The 16,974-nt window shown below is 38.6% G+C and overlaps 1 protein-coding gene across 4 annotated transcripts in view; it reads right to left on the bottom strand.

The window, feature by feature from the left end:
• Positions 1–9,720: 9,720 nt before the first annotated feature.
• The window catches only part of ARL5B (ADP ribosylation factor like GTPase 5B), a 30,837-nt gene continuing 23,583 nt past the window's right edge, over positions 9,721–16,974 (bottom strand). For all 4 annotated transcript variants that reach the window (XM_042945050.1, XM_042945047.1, XM_042945049.1 and 1 more), the window contains one exon: positions 9,721–16,132. In XM_042945050.1, the coding sequence (XP_042800984.1) occupies positions 16,084–16,132 (49 nt within the window). In that variant the 3' untranslated portion in view covers positions 9,721–16,083. The remainder of the gene's footprint in view (positions 16,133–16,974) is intronic.

Below are 16,974 nucleotides of genomic sequence, written 5' to 3'. Positions count from 1 at the left end.
AAGAGGTCATCCGTCGATATCTGAAACATATTTCTTCCGAAGCAAGGAAGAATCTGACTTGCAAGCCGGTGGTTCTCTAACATGCCTTAGAGTCACCTACAGAGCTTAGTGACACAGATTACTGGGCCCTGACCTCCAGAGTTTCTATTTTGACGGGTCTGTGTTTCTAACAAGTTCCTAGGTGATGCCAATACTAGGCACTGGGAACCACTCTGATAAGGGTTAGCCTCTGTGAACAAAGCATAAGGTTATCTTATATACTGTCTGGATGGAATCCAGAGATTGGGACAATTTTAGGCTCTTTATCAAATTCCTCCAAAGTGGAAGCATGGTCACTGATTGTTATTGATTGGCTGATTTTCCAAAGCATTGAACCGTCCCTGACGACCGTCAGAGGCGTATATGCTGATGTGAGGCTGTCATTGATGGCCTGGGACTGGTTTTAGTTTTGTGCTTACCTGTGGGATTATAGCAAAAGGGCAGTCTCTTTTACCTGAATCTGGAGTATAAAACCTTTTTATTCTCACCTTTATGGGCACATAGTTAGATTGCTCTTCCCCTTTTTTTTTTTTTAACGTTTATTTATTTTTGAGACAGAGAGAGACAGAGCATGAACAGGGGAGGGGCAGAGAGAGAGGGAGACACAGAATCGGAAGCAGGCTCCAGGCTCTGAGCCATCAACCCAGAGCCCGACGCGGGGCTAGAACTCACGGACTGCGAGATTGTGACCTGAGCTGAAGTCGGACGCTTAACCGACTGAGCCACCCAGGCGCCCCGCTCTTCCCCTTTTAAAAGCAGGGGTATTCAGTTTCTCCCACAAGAAAGTTCATCAAAATCTGTCTCTTAGCGGAAGATATCACCAAGGGAGAGTCACTAAAAATGCGGGGGCCTCTCTGCCAATGTGGGGGGGGGGGGCGGGTTCACTGGTGTCATTGGAAGTCATCGGCATTAACATCCATTGCTGCTGAGGATTTCAGTACAGTAAAATTTCATTCAGGAACACCGATCAGTGCTGAATTTTGATTCTCTTTATTTTTCCTTATTAGCTCAGATCTGAGCAATCTCTATGGACGGGATCCAGGGAATAATAGAGACGGGGTAGTGGTGGCTCCATCAGTTAAGCGTCTGACCTGGACTCAGGTCATGATCTCATGGCGTGTGAGTTCGAGCCCCATGTGGGGCCCCGCGCTGAAAGTGTGGAGCCCACTTCGGATTCTCTGTTTCCTCCTCGCTCTGCCCCTCCTCGGTTCATGCTCGCTCGCTCGCACGCTCTCTCTCTAAAAAATAGATAGATAGATAAATAAATAACGTCAAAACTTTTTCCCTGACAGATTTCTCCCTATCACAATAATGTGTGTACCCATCTCTGAGGAGCTCTGTGGGCTCTTTCAGGGAGAATCGGTCACAGCCCTAGGCCCTCAGTCTGAAGGCGGAAGACGGTCTCCACAATGTTCAACGGGAGTGGAAGCCATAAACACATGAAGGTGGCCGTTTCCAGGGAGGAGCACTGTGCAGTCTGAGAAGACACTGACAAGGAGTGAGTACATATGTTCACTTTCTTTGTTAAGTTGTACCATTGTTTTATGCACTTTATGTAAGTTACAAATTCACAAAAACGAGGAAATCATAAGGCTGATGAGGAAGGAACAGAAAAGAACAGGTTTCAGAGAAGCGCCACTGGGCTTGTTTGCTTTTAGTTCTGTTTTGTTTTTAAGCAGAGGAATTTAGAGTTCTTGTTTAGCTCAGTCAGGCATATAGTTCGGATTCCGCGCAGAATGAGAATCCTTCTCCCAGTCCTGTCTGCCTCTGCTGAGCACGGGGTCTCTGTTCAGAATCTAAACCGTCTTTGTTAGCCAGGGGACTTCCATTATGCCTATATATCCCCTGTGCCTCCTTATTGGGCAAAGTGTATTTATAGGGAATTTTTCATTTCCCTTTCATTCTATTAACAGGAGAAAATGAAAACAGTGCTAAGCTTCTAGAACTTTCTCCATGATAGTTAGCAGCTTTAGAATGACAGATACCTGTTTTGAATCCTGGCTCTACCACTAAGTAACCTTGTGACTTTGGACAGGCCACTTTACCCCTCAGAATCTACCTCCTTTTGCCTTCATTAAGGTTGTTGTAGCAAATGAGTTAAAATAATAGAGTGGCTAGCAAAGGGCCTGGAATGTGGAATGTTCAAAATGGTAGATGTGACTTTAACTCATGACAGTTTTCTGATCCTCTCAAACACATTCTTTTTTTTTTTTTAAGTTTATTTATTTAAGTTTGTTTGTTTGTTTCTTTATTTATTTATGAAGGGGCACCTGGGTGGCTAAGTCGGTTAAGTATCCAGCTCTCGGTTTCGGCTCAGGTCATGATCTCACAGTTTCGGGAGTTTGAACCCCATGTTAGGCTCCACGCTGACGGTGCAGAGCCTACTTGAGATTCTCTCTTTCTCTCTCTGCCCTTCCCCCACTCACACTGTCTCTGTCTCTCTCAAAATAAATAAATGCAACAAAAATTTTAATGATAAAAAAATAAAAATAGAACATTAAAATAATTCCGAATAGGATCAGGCAATAAATAGATTAGGCAATTCCTATCAAGTATAAAGTTTCCTGAGTTCCAGTTACATACAATGTCATCTACCAAAAAAATAAGGTAATTAATTAGAAAGAAATGACAGAATAACCAACCCATTTGGAAGACAGATTATCATTATAGAATTCACCTTGTATTTGTTTCTGTGCCAGAAGAATCCTCTTGGATAACTACAGAGCTAAGTCTCAAAATCCCCTCAAAAATCTCAACCTACTAAGGTGAGAAGTCAACTTTGCTTAGGACTACATAATTGTTTTCTCAGTGGGAAGGGTCCTTTTTAAACAAAGGGTCTTTTATTTTATTTTTTTAACGTTTATTTATTTTTGAGAGAGAGAGAGACAGAGCATGAACGGGGGAGGGTCAGAGAGAGAGGGAGACACAGAATCCAAGGCAGGCTCCAGGCTCTGAGCTGTCAGCACAGAGCCTGACGTGGGGCTCGAACTCACAGACTGTGAGATCATGACCTGGGCCGAAGTCAGACGCTTAACTGACTGAGCCATCCAGGTGCCCCTAAACAAAGGCTCTTTTAAACCAAGAATCAATATATGGAGGTTACTAAGTCAAATCCACAGAGGCACCTGAGTGGCTAAATTGGCTGAGCATCCGACTTTGGCTCAGGTCATAATCTTGCCATCTGTGAGTTCGAGCCCCACGTCTAGCTCTGTGCTGACAGCTTGGATCCTGGAGCCTGCTTCAGATTCTGTGTCTCCCTCTTTCTGCCTCTCCCCTGCTCACACTCTGTCTCTCTCTCCCTTTCAAAAATAAATAAACATAAAAAAAATGAGTCAAACCCACAGTATGATGCTTTTGTGTGATGTTTAAGAATAACTTATGCGCAGTTAGTATATAGAATATGTGTAATATTTAATATTTGTCACATTAAAGAATCTAACACACTAACTTATGATTCATTGTAACTTAAAATACATGAATGATTTTAGATTTGTTGGTTTTAAGTTAAAAAGTATTAAGAGGGTGGGAATGCAAGCTTGTGCAGCCACTCTGGAAAACAATATGGAGGTTCCCCCCAAAATTAAAAATAGAACTACCCTACGACCCAGCAATTGCACTACTAGGCATTTATCCAAGGGATACAGGTGTGGTGTTTCAAAGGGACACACACACACCCATGTTTATAGCAGCACTATGGACAATGACCAAAGTATGGAAAGAGCCCAAATGTCCATCAATGGATGAATGGATAAAGAAGCTGTGGTATATAGATACAATGGAGTATTACTTGGCAATCAAAAAGAATGAAATCTTGCCATTTGCAACTACGTGGATGGAACTGGAGGGTATTATGCTAACTGAAATTACAGAAAGATAAATATCATACGACTTCACTCATATGTGGAATGTAAGATACAAAACAGATGAACATAAGGCAAGGGAAGCAAAAATAATATAAAAACAGTGAGGGGGACAAAACATAAAGGACTTAAATATGGAGAACAAACAAAGGGTTGCTGGAGGGGTTATGGGAAGGGGGATGGTCTAAAGGGGTAAGGGGCATTAAGGAATCTGCTCCTGAAATCATTGTTGCACTATATGCTAACTAACTTGGATGTAAATTAAATAATAAGTAAATTAAAAAAAAAAGTTGTAAGAGGGGTGCCTGAGTGGCTCAATTAGTTAAGTGTCCAACTTCGGCTCAGGTCATGATCTCACAGTTTGTGGGTTTGAACCCTGCATCAGGCTCTGTGCTGACAGCTCAGAGCCTAGAGCTTGCTTCAGATTCTGTGTTTCCCTCTCTCTCTGCCCCTCCCCTCCTTGTGCTCTGTTTCTCTCTCTCTCAAAAATAAACATTAAAAAAAAAATTAAGTTGTAAGAAAATTTGCTAAGGGTGGATATTTAAGAGAGCTAGGATTTATTATTTAATACACTTGTTGGATTTACTAGAATTATCCAAGTACATGGGAAGGTTTAGACAGATTTGAAGTATAGTTAACTATCTACCTATAATCAACCCTGGTGAAAAGTGTATTCGAAAGTTGCTAAGAGAGTAAATCCTAAAAGTTCTTATCATAAGGAAAAAAACCTTGTTTTCCCTTTTTTTCTTTTGTATCTGTATGAAGTGACAGATGTTAACTAAACCTATTGTGGTGATCATTACACAATGTAAGTCAAGTCACTATGTTGTATGCCTTAAACTTATGTCAACTACGTCTAATAAAATTGAAACAGAAAAAAGTTGAACTTAAACCTGTAAGGAAAAATTAGATTTAAAAATTTATAAAAAGCTCAAATTAATTTAATACCTAGTTTTTCTCTGTCTGGAATAGCCACGGAAACCACAAATTGACTGTTTTTCCTAAGTAAAATCTCTGCTCGATTTTCTCTAGTTCACTGATCTTTAATAGTTTAGGAAAACACATATGGTCTTGTAATAATTTCCTACTGCTGCTGTAACAAATTACCATGGATTTAGTGGCTTGCAAGAACATGTATTCCAGAACTATGGTCTAAAATCTAGTTGCCAGTAGGGCTGCATTCTTTGTAGGCTTGGGGGGACAAGCTCTTCCCCTGCCTTTCCCAGCCTCCCGAGCTAAAGGGTACTGAACCAAAACAATCTCTCATGCCAGCACATGGCCGCTTTCTGAACCAACTGTAATCTGGGGCAAATCCTGGGTAGCTACCAAGCCACTGCCCAGAGGGCCCTCTAGTTTGGTTCCCCCCAGAGCTATTGGTTGCAGGAGATTATCCGCCTAATTAGTCTGGCTTAAACCATCCTGGGCTTTGAGATAGCAAACCAGAGAGGCTGTTCAGTACTAGTTCAATATTTACACTGGATTTCACACTTTTTCACCAGAAAAGTACTGTCTCTTGGTTGTCTGATTCCCTTCCCTGCAGTCCACTTTGTATTCCATACGTTGGTAGGGTTTTCATAAAATGAAAAAAATTATTTCCTGCTTTGAAAATTTTATCCAAGACTCGGAAAGAAGGCAGAAAGATTACTATGCCCTTTCAAAGTCATCCTAGGGCATCATCCTCCAAGTCTGCTGAAGGGCCCTCACGCTATAAAGTTAGGCAGAAACAGGTAGAAACGAGTAAGTTTGTAAGTTCTTCTAATGTTTATTTTTATTTTTAAGAGACAGAGAGACGGAGCACGAGCAAGGGAGGGGAGAGAGAGAGGGAGACACAGAATCCGAAACAGGCTCCAGGCTCTAAGCCGTCCGCACAGAGCCTGATGCAGGGCTTGAACTCACAGACCTCGAGATCATGATCTGAGCCGAAGTCAGACACTTAACTGACTGAGCCACTCAAGCGCCCGTTTTTCTGAAGTGTACTTCTTTGAATCAGATTTGTAGCCTGCTGTTTCCCTAACTACTGACTTAAACAAAATTTTTGACAGATGCTCACTATATAGTTACAGAAGAGTTTTATACTTCCAAAAATTATACTCTGACATCAGACTTTTCTGTTTAGAAAACAAAGAAAAAATTCCACTCCCATGAAGCATGTTCTAAGCAAGCTTGGGCTAGTGATGACAAAGCTACATGGATATTAAGAAAACTACACACAAATTATATGTGGAGGCTACAGAGGATTGTTAAGTCAATTTAACCGTGTGATTAGCCAGAACTCCCCTATCGATGTCCCCATATTTGGCCATCTATAAATGAGGAATGGCATGAGAAAGGCATTGCTAAGAGGATGAAAAGGCAAGCCACAGACTGGGAGACAACTGTAAACAACGTATCTAATAAATGGCTTATATGCAAACTATGCAACTCTTGAACCTCAAATCATAAGCAAATCCAATTAAAAAGGAAGAAAAGATTTGAACAAAACGCTTCACCAAGATAGAAGGATGGCAAACAAGTACATGAAAAGATGGTCCTCATCAGTCATTAGAGAAATGCAAATTAAACTTACAATAAGACCCTTATGTCTAAAATCAGTGACCAGGACAATGGCTGGCAAGAATGTGAACCAACTGTGCCTCTCACACACTAACAGTGGGAATGTAACCGAAGGGACAGTCACTTGGAAAAAGTGTCCCAGTTTCCTAAAAAGTGCAACACACACTTACCGTAGGACCCTGCCATTCCATTCTTAGTTTGTGTGGTTTACCCAAGGGAAATGAAAGCAAATGTTTACCCAGAGACTTACATACGAATGTTCTATGGGTCTAGCAGCTTCACTTGTAATAGCTAAAGGCTAGAAACAATACAAATGTCCACTAACAGGGAGTGGACACATTGTGGCACATCTATGCAATGGAATACTTCTCAGCAGAAAAAGGAATGCGCCGTCGATCTACGCAATGAAATGAGTGAATCTCAAAATAATTGTGCTGAGTGATGTTATAAAATTCTATGAAAGCAAAATATAGCAACAGAAAACTTGGACGTTGGGATCTGAGCAGAAGCGAGGAATTACAAAGGACCCTAGGAAAATTGGAGGAATAATCAAGAGAATTCATTATCTTGATGGTGTCATGAGTGTATACACATGAGTTTTTCAAATCGTGCACTCTCAACAGGTCTAGTTTATGTGTTAATTATACCTGCATAAAGCTGTTAAAAAATAGGCACGATAAAACCTTATGGAGGTTGAGTGTTTCTCGTAAGAAATTGGAATGTTTGGCTAATGAAGTCCTATAGTGTAGAAGAACTCTTAAACTGAGGCTTTCCTAACACTCTATACAAAATTGCAACTTTGTGTGTGATATGGAGAACAAAGGCATGAAAAGAATTAAATTTCCTTTGCAGCCCATTGACAAGTACTTGGGACAGGCAGGGTGACCTTCCTCTAGGAACTCAGCAGTTTCAATGTGAATACTTTGCTAAAGGCAAAAGGCAACCTTGGCTTGACATTAGCCTGATTATATATATATATATATATATATATATATATATATATATATATATTCATTTCTTTGGAAACTTCCTTTATCTCTCTCTACCTGCCCCCCAAGCTATACGTTAGTAATCATCCTCCAAACTTATGGCCCACTGACATACAACAAAAGGTTCTGGTGACTAAGGGTTTACTAGACAGTAGTGACCTTATCCTAACAGCTAGCCTCTCAAGGTCCTGAAAACCTTGTTTCCAAATTCCTTAGAGACTTATGCTATCCCTAACCCCCTTCCAACTTGAAAGTATGTAATCAGTCACTTCTCACAAACCCAGTGCAGCTCTTTCCACCCATGGGTCCTGTCCCTGTGCTTTAATAAAACCACCATTTTTGCACCAAAGACGCCTCGAGAAGTCTTGACTGTTCATTCCCGGATCCCAACGTTTCACATGAGTATGCAGGTGTAATTTTTCAGGGTGGATTATCTTTCATCGCATTCTCAAAGAGGACTATGAAAAAAAGGAGGGTGTTAAGCCACTACCCTTCAGGAACCTAATTAATGAATATAATGAAGACGTATGGTCCTACAATATTAGATTACATCTCAATTTTTTTTTTTTTTACAAGAACACAATTTAAAGAACATACAATGTGTGGAAGATTCCAATTACACCTCACAGTGGGGTACACATTCCAATGTGTTTTTGCAACATCACCAAGCAATTCTCCGATTCTTAGCAGACGTTGATTGGGTGTCTTACAACGTAGCTCAATTCTGATACTATCCACTTGGAGATAGGGTCAGATCCCATAGACTAAAGCCTCACTCTCACAAAACTGTACTTTCCCCTCCCTCCCCACTTCAGATGCCAAGTCCAGACTGTCATTTGTGTCTCTGGCTATAGAAGGGAGGTTCCCGAAATCCCTTTCTTGGGTTTAATTTGCTAGAGTGGCTCACAGAACTCAACAGTTACTTATAGTTACCAGTTTACTATAAAGGATACAGAAGAGCCAGATGAAGAGGTATATACGGCAAGGTCTGAGAGTCCCCATACAACGGGTGTACCACCATCCGGGCATGTGGATGTGTTTACTAACCAGGAAGCTTATCAGTCTTGTTCAAGTTTTCCCAGTTTCATCAGCAGCATCCGCTTCCCTTCCCAGAGGCTGATGGGTAGACAAGTTCCAACCTTCTATTCATTTGGTCTTCCTGTGGACCAGCTACACTCAGCCTATCTAGGGGTCCACGCTGAGTCACTAACATAATAATAATAATAATAATAATAATAATAATAATAATAAACATCATCATAATAATGAGTCATTAACATAAGCTCAAAGGAGCCTTCTTCTGAATGAAAAAAAGACACTCTAACCATTCAGGAAATTCCGAGGGGCTGAGAAGTTTTGTCTCCGGACCACGGTACAAAGACCAAATAGATTTCCTCTTATACCCTTACACACCCACTTGGACTGCCTTAAAACAGCTCAGGGATTCCCCGTCTCTGTTAAGTGTTACCTTCCCCCAAGCCACAGTTGTTCGGACCAGAAGGAGAAACTGACCCAATGCAGGGAAGTGAACCATCCGAAACCCACTAAAAGCATAAACTGGAACAAAAATACAAATGGCTGCATTAAGGCTTCAGCTAGGCTCGATTTTTCAACGAAGTGACCTTTCTCCCCTCCTCCGCCCACCACCCCTTCCTTTCTTAGCCTCTTGTTTGAGGAGCCCCGTATCACCCCGCACACCTGACCCACAGGCTGGCAGCCAAGTTCCGGACTCCTGCTGAAACCGGCTAGATCCTGTATTTCTCTGTGAAATTCCTCAGCGCCTGGGCTGGCAGTTTTGGAAGGTCTTAGCCTGCTGCAGCCTCCTTCGCCCAGAAAGCAATAAAGCTATGGCTCCTCTTTATCCCAAACCCTGTCTTCACGTTCTATTTTGACTCAGAAGCATGGAGGGCGGCTTCTGACAACGTAACTAAGAACCTAACGACCATCTGACTTCTCCCTTGGACAAAGATTGAGCTACAGGCGCAATTTGATTCGGGCATTTTCCGCCACGTGGACTGCCTGGGAGACAAGTGAAAAAGAAGAGATGGAGAGGATAAAGGACTCTGGTTTCTCTTCAGGGTCCCTGGGTCTCTGGTCCTAACCTATTCAAAAACCCAGTTGTGTCCTTGACCTTGGGTTCCATGAGCACCCACAACCTGACCTCTCACCCTTATAACAAATTCCTTGCTTCATTATCTTAGGTGGGTTTCTATCCCTCGCAACAAAAAGATTGTTCAAACAGATTGTCATCTTTAAAGGAAACCACCGGGTTCGTGACATATTGGAAAAGTAATTATTTATTATGACAAAAATAAAACTGTTGACGGAAAACAAATGAACGTTACACTGTATTGCACCATGATTGCAAATGAGCCAAAAACCTGTCTGAAAGATGAACATTCCAGAGCAAACAGCATCCTTTTTACTTGGGTGAGTAGGCATGCAAGCAACTCAGTATAATTGCAGAAATAAAAAAAATCATGAGTACCAAGCAACCTAAACTGAACATATACAAAGAAGCATTTTACAACAGTCATGAAGCTATTAAAAAAGTTAAAACGTGTCTTTAAACAGCCCCACCATTAGTAGAACATGCTTTGAACCATTTGCAAGAAGTGATGGTGTGAATGCATTAAGTAATTGGTTTGCTCTTTGAATTTTATTGATGCTATACATTAGACCGACAGCACACACTTCAGTTGCTTGGTTGGGATTAAGAAGCACGGTTTGTGGTGTCAAAGACATTCTTTTTTTGCCCTCTATGCAATAGGGTGGGACCCACAGAGAGATCCAATTCAGACTTTTGTCAACAGTAACACCACCTGTTGGATCAAGCTGATTAGTTCCGATATTGTTACAGCTTTTGTAGAAAGCCTGAAGCTTGATGGGTAACAGTTTGTACTGAAACCTTAAGAAGGGAACATAAATATAAATATACTTTAAAGTAGTTTTCTATTCTGAGGCAAAAAGTGTATTAGACAGGGCCTGCTGTTTCCTCTTTCATGCTCTAAAGCACCAATTTATGTTAAGATGGCAATGTGTGATTATAATCATTATATTCTGAGTAGGAGAAATACAGGAACAAGGTTGTAATTGCTTTTGTTTTTGTTTTTTTTTTTAACCATGCTCTGTGCAATAAATAGGGTAAAATTTAAAACTATTACATAATTGGAAAAAATCATAACCATCATTTTATTTCACACTTTTAATGAAATAGCAGCTACACTTTTCTTTTTAAATCAAAACTTTCATAGCTAGACTGAACAGTTTACTCCAAGAGAATAAAATAAGAGGCTTGTTGACTCCCTGAACTTCCTGAGGGAAAATATAAGCGGATTAAAATGACAATAGCCTCAAGTGAATAGGGCCAAAATACGCAAATAAATGATAGTCATCTGATATCTCCCCAACACCGGTGGAAATATAGTCACAGTATATAATCGATCAAATTTTAGGGTTGTCCTTGCCCTTGATTTTAATGAAACCAAGTACTGGCTGAGCACTGGCCTGTGAGCTTTAATGAATCTGCAAAACCGTGTTAACCCTGCTGGCGGCAAGTAAGAATAAAACAAAACAAAACCTCCAAGGAATGCTACCCCTTCATTGTGAACTTTGCATATTTCAAATACAGTTTGGGTGAAGGGGGTATTGATGGGTGAGGCATCCCACAAGCTTGAGCAAAGCACCTTATGGATTGAAAAATGAGGTAATTTTTTAATTAAAATATTACAAAGTTTGTGCAGGAGAACATTTCCATTCTCCTAGAACTTTGTTATCTATTTCAAAAGATAGGCACAGCACAGTGTTTTTATTCCCCCATTTCTAGGATACCGTGCAGATTACCATTTAAGGAAAAATAAAAAAGATGTGACTTGAAAACACGAACAAATTCTAAAAAATCTCATCAGTCTTTGGTCCTATGGCCACTTTAAAAGTAAGAGATCTAGTTCTAGAGTAAAAGACTGTGCTTTCTAGTAATTTTAAGTGCCTTAACGAGGGAAATTCACTGTTTTCATCCACATTTTCTATTACTTAATATCCTTTTGAAGACTTTTCTACCTCATGTTTATCTTCACTATCAACTGTTTTGACCTTCGTTTCTAGGTATGACTCGATACCTCCAAGTTAACTTTTCCCAAACATTTTACCAAATCATCTGCATGATTTGGTATCTGATTTTGGATCTCTTGAACACCGTACTTCTTCTAGTTTAAAATGGAGAAGTTGAAAAAAAAATTTTTTTGTTTTGACCTTCTCGATTTAATTTTGGCCACCTGGAACTCCTAAAAAAAATATTTTGGAAAGCTGACTTGGATTTACAGTCTTCACAGTAATACTAAATAAATAAGGATGAGACAGACATTACTGAAGGAACTAACCTTGAATATAAACTACTCTCAGATTTATACAGATGTCTGTAAAATATTGACCGCCTGACTGCACTATCCTTTCAATACCGGAAAGTCCAACAGAATTGGAGTTTGGGGTGGCATCGAAAGCCAATAAACTCTGAACAAACTAACCACTTCTAATTAGTAAAAGCCGGGAAAGCCAGGTATTCTCCAGAAGAGAGTATTTTAAACACACACTGGTGTTTTATCAGCAGCTTAAAATCATTTCCTTGGCAATATGGCCTATTTTCTCTTCTGCACTGTCATTAGCTTTTAGTGAAGCTGAGCAGCAGTGACTAGTTGCTACTTTGTTTTATTTGATTGTATTCATAAACTAAATGATAATGAGGTGGGAATCCAACCATAGATAGAAGTGAATTTAATTTCCTATTTCAGGTCCTTTCCTAGTTTTTTTTTTTTTTTTGGTTTTTCAACTTTAATATAGTGTTTAAGGATTCAGGACTTTATATGGTGGAGTTTTTTTAGTGGGCTTAAGTTCCTCATTGTGGGGGGGAAAAAATAGAAAGACCATGAACAGTAACTGTCTAAAGTCACGAGACACACAAGGGCCAAATTCAGATTCAAAACCACTTCTTTAGACAGCCAACACAATATTCTACTAGATCCAACTCATCAGACTGAATCTCAAAGTGACTTTATGCCAGCAAAATATAAAAGATCCTTTAGAATTACACTGGATATGAAATATTTTGGATCCAAAGCCATAGATGAAAAGTTAGACTCATGAAGTTGCTCTTCAAAGACAAATGTCAAAGGAACTTACCCATCTACAGGCATAATACCAGTACATTTTTCTACTGATACAGTTTTATGTTACGTAGTTAAGAATTAAGAGTGCTAGTCACAAACAATTCCATTTAGAATTTGTTCTAGGATACTACACCAAAAAGATTTTTAAAAATATAAAGATTTATTGTTTTCTTTAAATTTCTTTGCTTTTGTTGACTTTCCATAACTCTTCAGAGAATATTGTTTACAGCACTGCCTGTATCACTCACTGTTTCCATAGGAAAATAATTTCTCTTATGCTCCAGAAAATAAAAGTTACTTTGTGCTTAATCAGAATGACTATGGCTAGAGGGGTAGTGCCCATTTAAAAATTATTTTTAACAACAGAGCTTGGATTTATTATCTTTCCTCTAATGAATATAGAATAAAATTTTACCTTTAAGCATACTAACACAGAATGTAAAAGCAGAAATTATGTATTTAATCATTAGTTTTCCAACAGATAATATGTCATTTCAGATCTGAAAGAATTAAATTACACTAACAATACATATTATGTAGTATATTCCCATATAAAAGGGCCGGTTAATTCTAAGAGTTCCCAAATGGGCTGCGATGAAAGCCATGTGTTTAAATAAGAATGTGACATGTTGAAAATGAAGAGAAATCCATATTTGGGTAGCAGTTACATTTTAGTTCTAATAAAATACTGAAAAGATCTGTTAAACTTCTGTTTCTTTATCCTCAAAATAAAAACAGAATATAGAATATTCTCCTGAAAGTAATGTGGGTGGGTCCTTTGCTTTCCACTACTTACTAGAAACTTTGCTAGGCAACTGAAGGGGTGGCAGGGAGAGTGAATCTCGAGTTTATGTCATTGTCAAATTAATTAGCTGCTAATCTGCATTCTAAAGAACAGGTAGAGTACAAAACTGAGAACTCATCTCAAAGTGTGAATAAAGGCACGAATCACAAATTTACATTTTTCATCAGACAGTATCTTACAGTTGATTTACAAAGAATGTCAGAATCAATGCTTTAGCATTAGATAAGTTCTTGGGTCAAAACATTCTCTTGGAGTAAAGGATAATCAGTTTTCATATTACTGTAACAGGAAATATCTAATGAGAACCTATAAAACACTTTTAAAAAGTCTTACATGAATTTCCTATTTGAACTTTTCCCAGTCATTGCCACAGAAACTAGTGGGATGTTGATTTCATTTTCAACACAGCTAACATAACCATTTCTGATTCAAAACTAACAAAATGCTTTTTTAAAAAATTTAGAAAAGAAAATAAACTGTGTTTTAAAAAATTAAATAGCAAACTTGAATCTATACTAGATGTTTGACAAAATACAATCAACTATTAAAAACACTTTCAATATAATGCTGATGTGGTAATACAAAACAAAACAAAACAAAAAAAACACCAAAACCGTGTAATTTGATAGAAGAAAATTGAGCCAGCCAATCCTATTAGATATAAGAAGATAAATTTCATAAGAAGAATAGATACAGGACTATTAAATGTGTTTTCTCAGGATGGAGTTAAGAGAATTATCCTCAGAATTTATGGCTAAACTCTAGAACCAAGATAGGTATTCTGGCAAAGTGTGCTTCAGGTAAATTGTATCTTTGTACTTCCTCCTGCCCCCAAACATATACTGCAAAGCATCCGTATTGATTTATGTTTGCTTTCCTCTCATGTTCTAGGATTATGGATTTTATTAAAATCAACATTTATCCTCTACCCAGTATAGAGTCACTAAGAAAAAGGTTCAAAACAAGGTTAATAAACCACTAGTTCCCAAAGTCCAGAAAGCCTTCCTCTGGCCATTTTTCAGTTCTAGGGTGTGCTACCACTAAATAGAAAATGTTACCACATTCATTCAACTAAATTAGACTAAATATAACAGATCAAGTATACCTGAAAACAGAGCAAAATTAAAACCAATTTACAATAAAAACTATTAAAATTAAAATACCATTTTTGAATAGGTATTTAGATATTCGTATCAACACTGAATCCTATTTTTGACCCACATGAAAAAAAATACTGCAAAAAGGAAGTATTATTCTCTAGGGATGCAATTTATCCCTTTCATTATCGCAAAATCCCACACGTGAAATAGGGGATCAAAATTAGAATACTTGTCCTCCCTCTTAAGTATGCCCTAGATTACTGTTCATATTAGACCACTGCCTTGGAAAGCTTTTTAATGATATGCAATGAACTTCTGATAGATTAGGACTCTTTCCCTTCCTACTTTTTAACTTATGTTAGTGTTGACATTGGGTCTCATGGCATGCTCTGAAAGCTAGGATTAGATTCAGCAGTTTCCTGTAATTCACCAAAGTTTTAGAACACGAGGGGTAACTAACAAGAGAGGTGGCAAGTATTTCAAGCCTATCACACTATAACCTCAGATGGACTTACGGAAAGCCGTATGGCTTTCTAAGTAATACAATGCTGGTGGTAGAAACACTGTTCAAAATCCACATGCAATTTCAAATTTTAAGAAAGGAAATGTTTATACTTCTGCTTTGGCTACTGCCCCAAGCAGATGCACTCTCCCTTGCAGACGGAGTAGTTGAAGTTTCTGCTGATAATACACTTGTTTATCACTGATAGTAAGAGATATATTCCAAGTGTCTTGTTTTGATATCAGTGCTGGTATGCTTTAGTAACTTGTGATAATTAATGTACGTGTTGAATAATGCGTGACATTTTTGAAGTATCAGATTCCTCTAAAATATTAACCATCAAAGTTGGGCTTTCAAGTATTTTTCCTTGATTAGATTTTAGCCAAAAACTAATCTCGTGTTGGAGGCAGAAAAGTAAATTTAATTCTTTTAGATAAATAGCCTACTTAATTTCCATGCTAATCGTAACTTAAAATTATTCCATGACTTGTAATAATTGGGTGAAATTAACTTCTGTGAAGGCAGTTCTCATGATGGTTAATTTTCCTTACAGATATATCTTCGAGGCTGATTCCTTTCTCTATAATAAGTTCTGTCCAAAAGAGAAGTGGTTTAAAGAGGGAGCAAATATTTAGTGCTGGTTAGTTTTGCAAGCAGTGCCTGATGATTTCCACTACTACTTTGTGAAACCAGGAATTGTCTGGTAGGGAAAGGAGGTGGTCAAGAAATGAAAGAAATTGGTCATTAAAGTTATCACAATACTTCAGAAAACATTAAACATATGACAAACATTTCTTACAAGGCAGTTATTGAATAATCAGAATCAGCAGTCAGAAGAATTATGTTGCCGAAAACACCGTTATACGTTATGTTCATCCAACTGAAGATTAGTGCATTAAAAAAAAGTTAAGAAAAAATCTTTTATGTTCCAGTTCAGCTGCACTTGATTCAAGTGTTGCTCATAGAGGTTTGTGTTGTTATAAATTAAACATGCTGCTGCCTTAGCAGCCAAAGGTACTAGGAAAATGTTCATGTCACAGAATAAATAGAGCAGTCTCTTTTCAGGCAAAAAGTTATCTCACACCAATCCGGGAGGTCATCCACTCTAGACCTTGGCATAACCTGAAACAAAGGAGAGAAGTATTTTCAAAATGAAAATATTTCAACTTTCTAATTGGAAGCACACTTATTATTTTTAAGTCTTCCCCAACTGTTGGTACTACAATAATTATTTATACACGTAAGTGACAAGATGGAGGTAACACCGTACGAAGCGGAATCTTTAAGTGGAAGATTCACTTAGAAAAAATGATGTTAATCAGTTGAGTAACTGGGAAATTGCTTCAGTCTCATCTTGAAGATAACAGCTCTGGCAGTTTTGCCATCAAGATTGCAAATACTCCTCATCCCCCTGTAAGATTAAAACTGAAACCACTATAGAAAGGCAACAGGAACTTTGCCCTGCCCTCCTAAATTCTAAAGAATGGAATGCTTACAGCTCAGTCTTAAAAGTATAGGTCAAAACAGTCTATTATATTACACAGCTATTATATTACAAGCGATTTCTAATATGAGCATAACTAAGAAGGTCAGGTTGGTTGGAGGATAAATAAATTCCTGGAAATGAATGGGATAATTCATGGGTGGCACACTGGGTTCTCTTTGGCCTACTCTATCCAAACTCAAGTTTTGAGGAGAGAAGAATACACCATCATAAGCATTTGTCTTAAATGTTTGGTCTCTTTTTTTTTTATTTTTATTTTTTTAACATTTATTTATTTTTGAGACAGAGAGAGACAGAGAATGAACAGGGGAGGGTCAGAGAGAGAGGGAGACACAGAATCTGAAACAGGCTCCAGGCTCTGAGCTGTCAGCACAGAGTCCCACCCGGGGGCTCGAACTCACGGACCGTGAGATCATGACCTGAGCCGAAGTCGGACGCTTAACCAACCAAGCCACCCAGG

The sequence above is a fragment of the Panthera leo genome, chromosome B4 (genome assembly GCF_018350215.1).
Source record: "Panthera leo isolate Ple1 chromosome B4, P.leo_Ple1_pat1.1, whole genome shotgun sequence".
Taxonomy (NCBI): domain Eukaryota; kingdom Metazoa; phylum Chordata; class Mammalia; order Carnivora; family Felidae; genus Panthera; species Panthera leo.
Note: the sequence above shows the minus strand (reverse complement) of the source record. Positions and strands in the feature narration are given on the sequence as shown.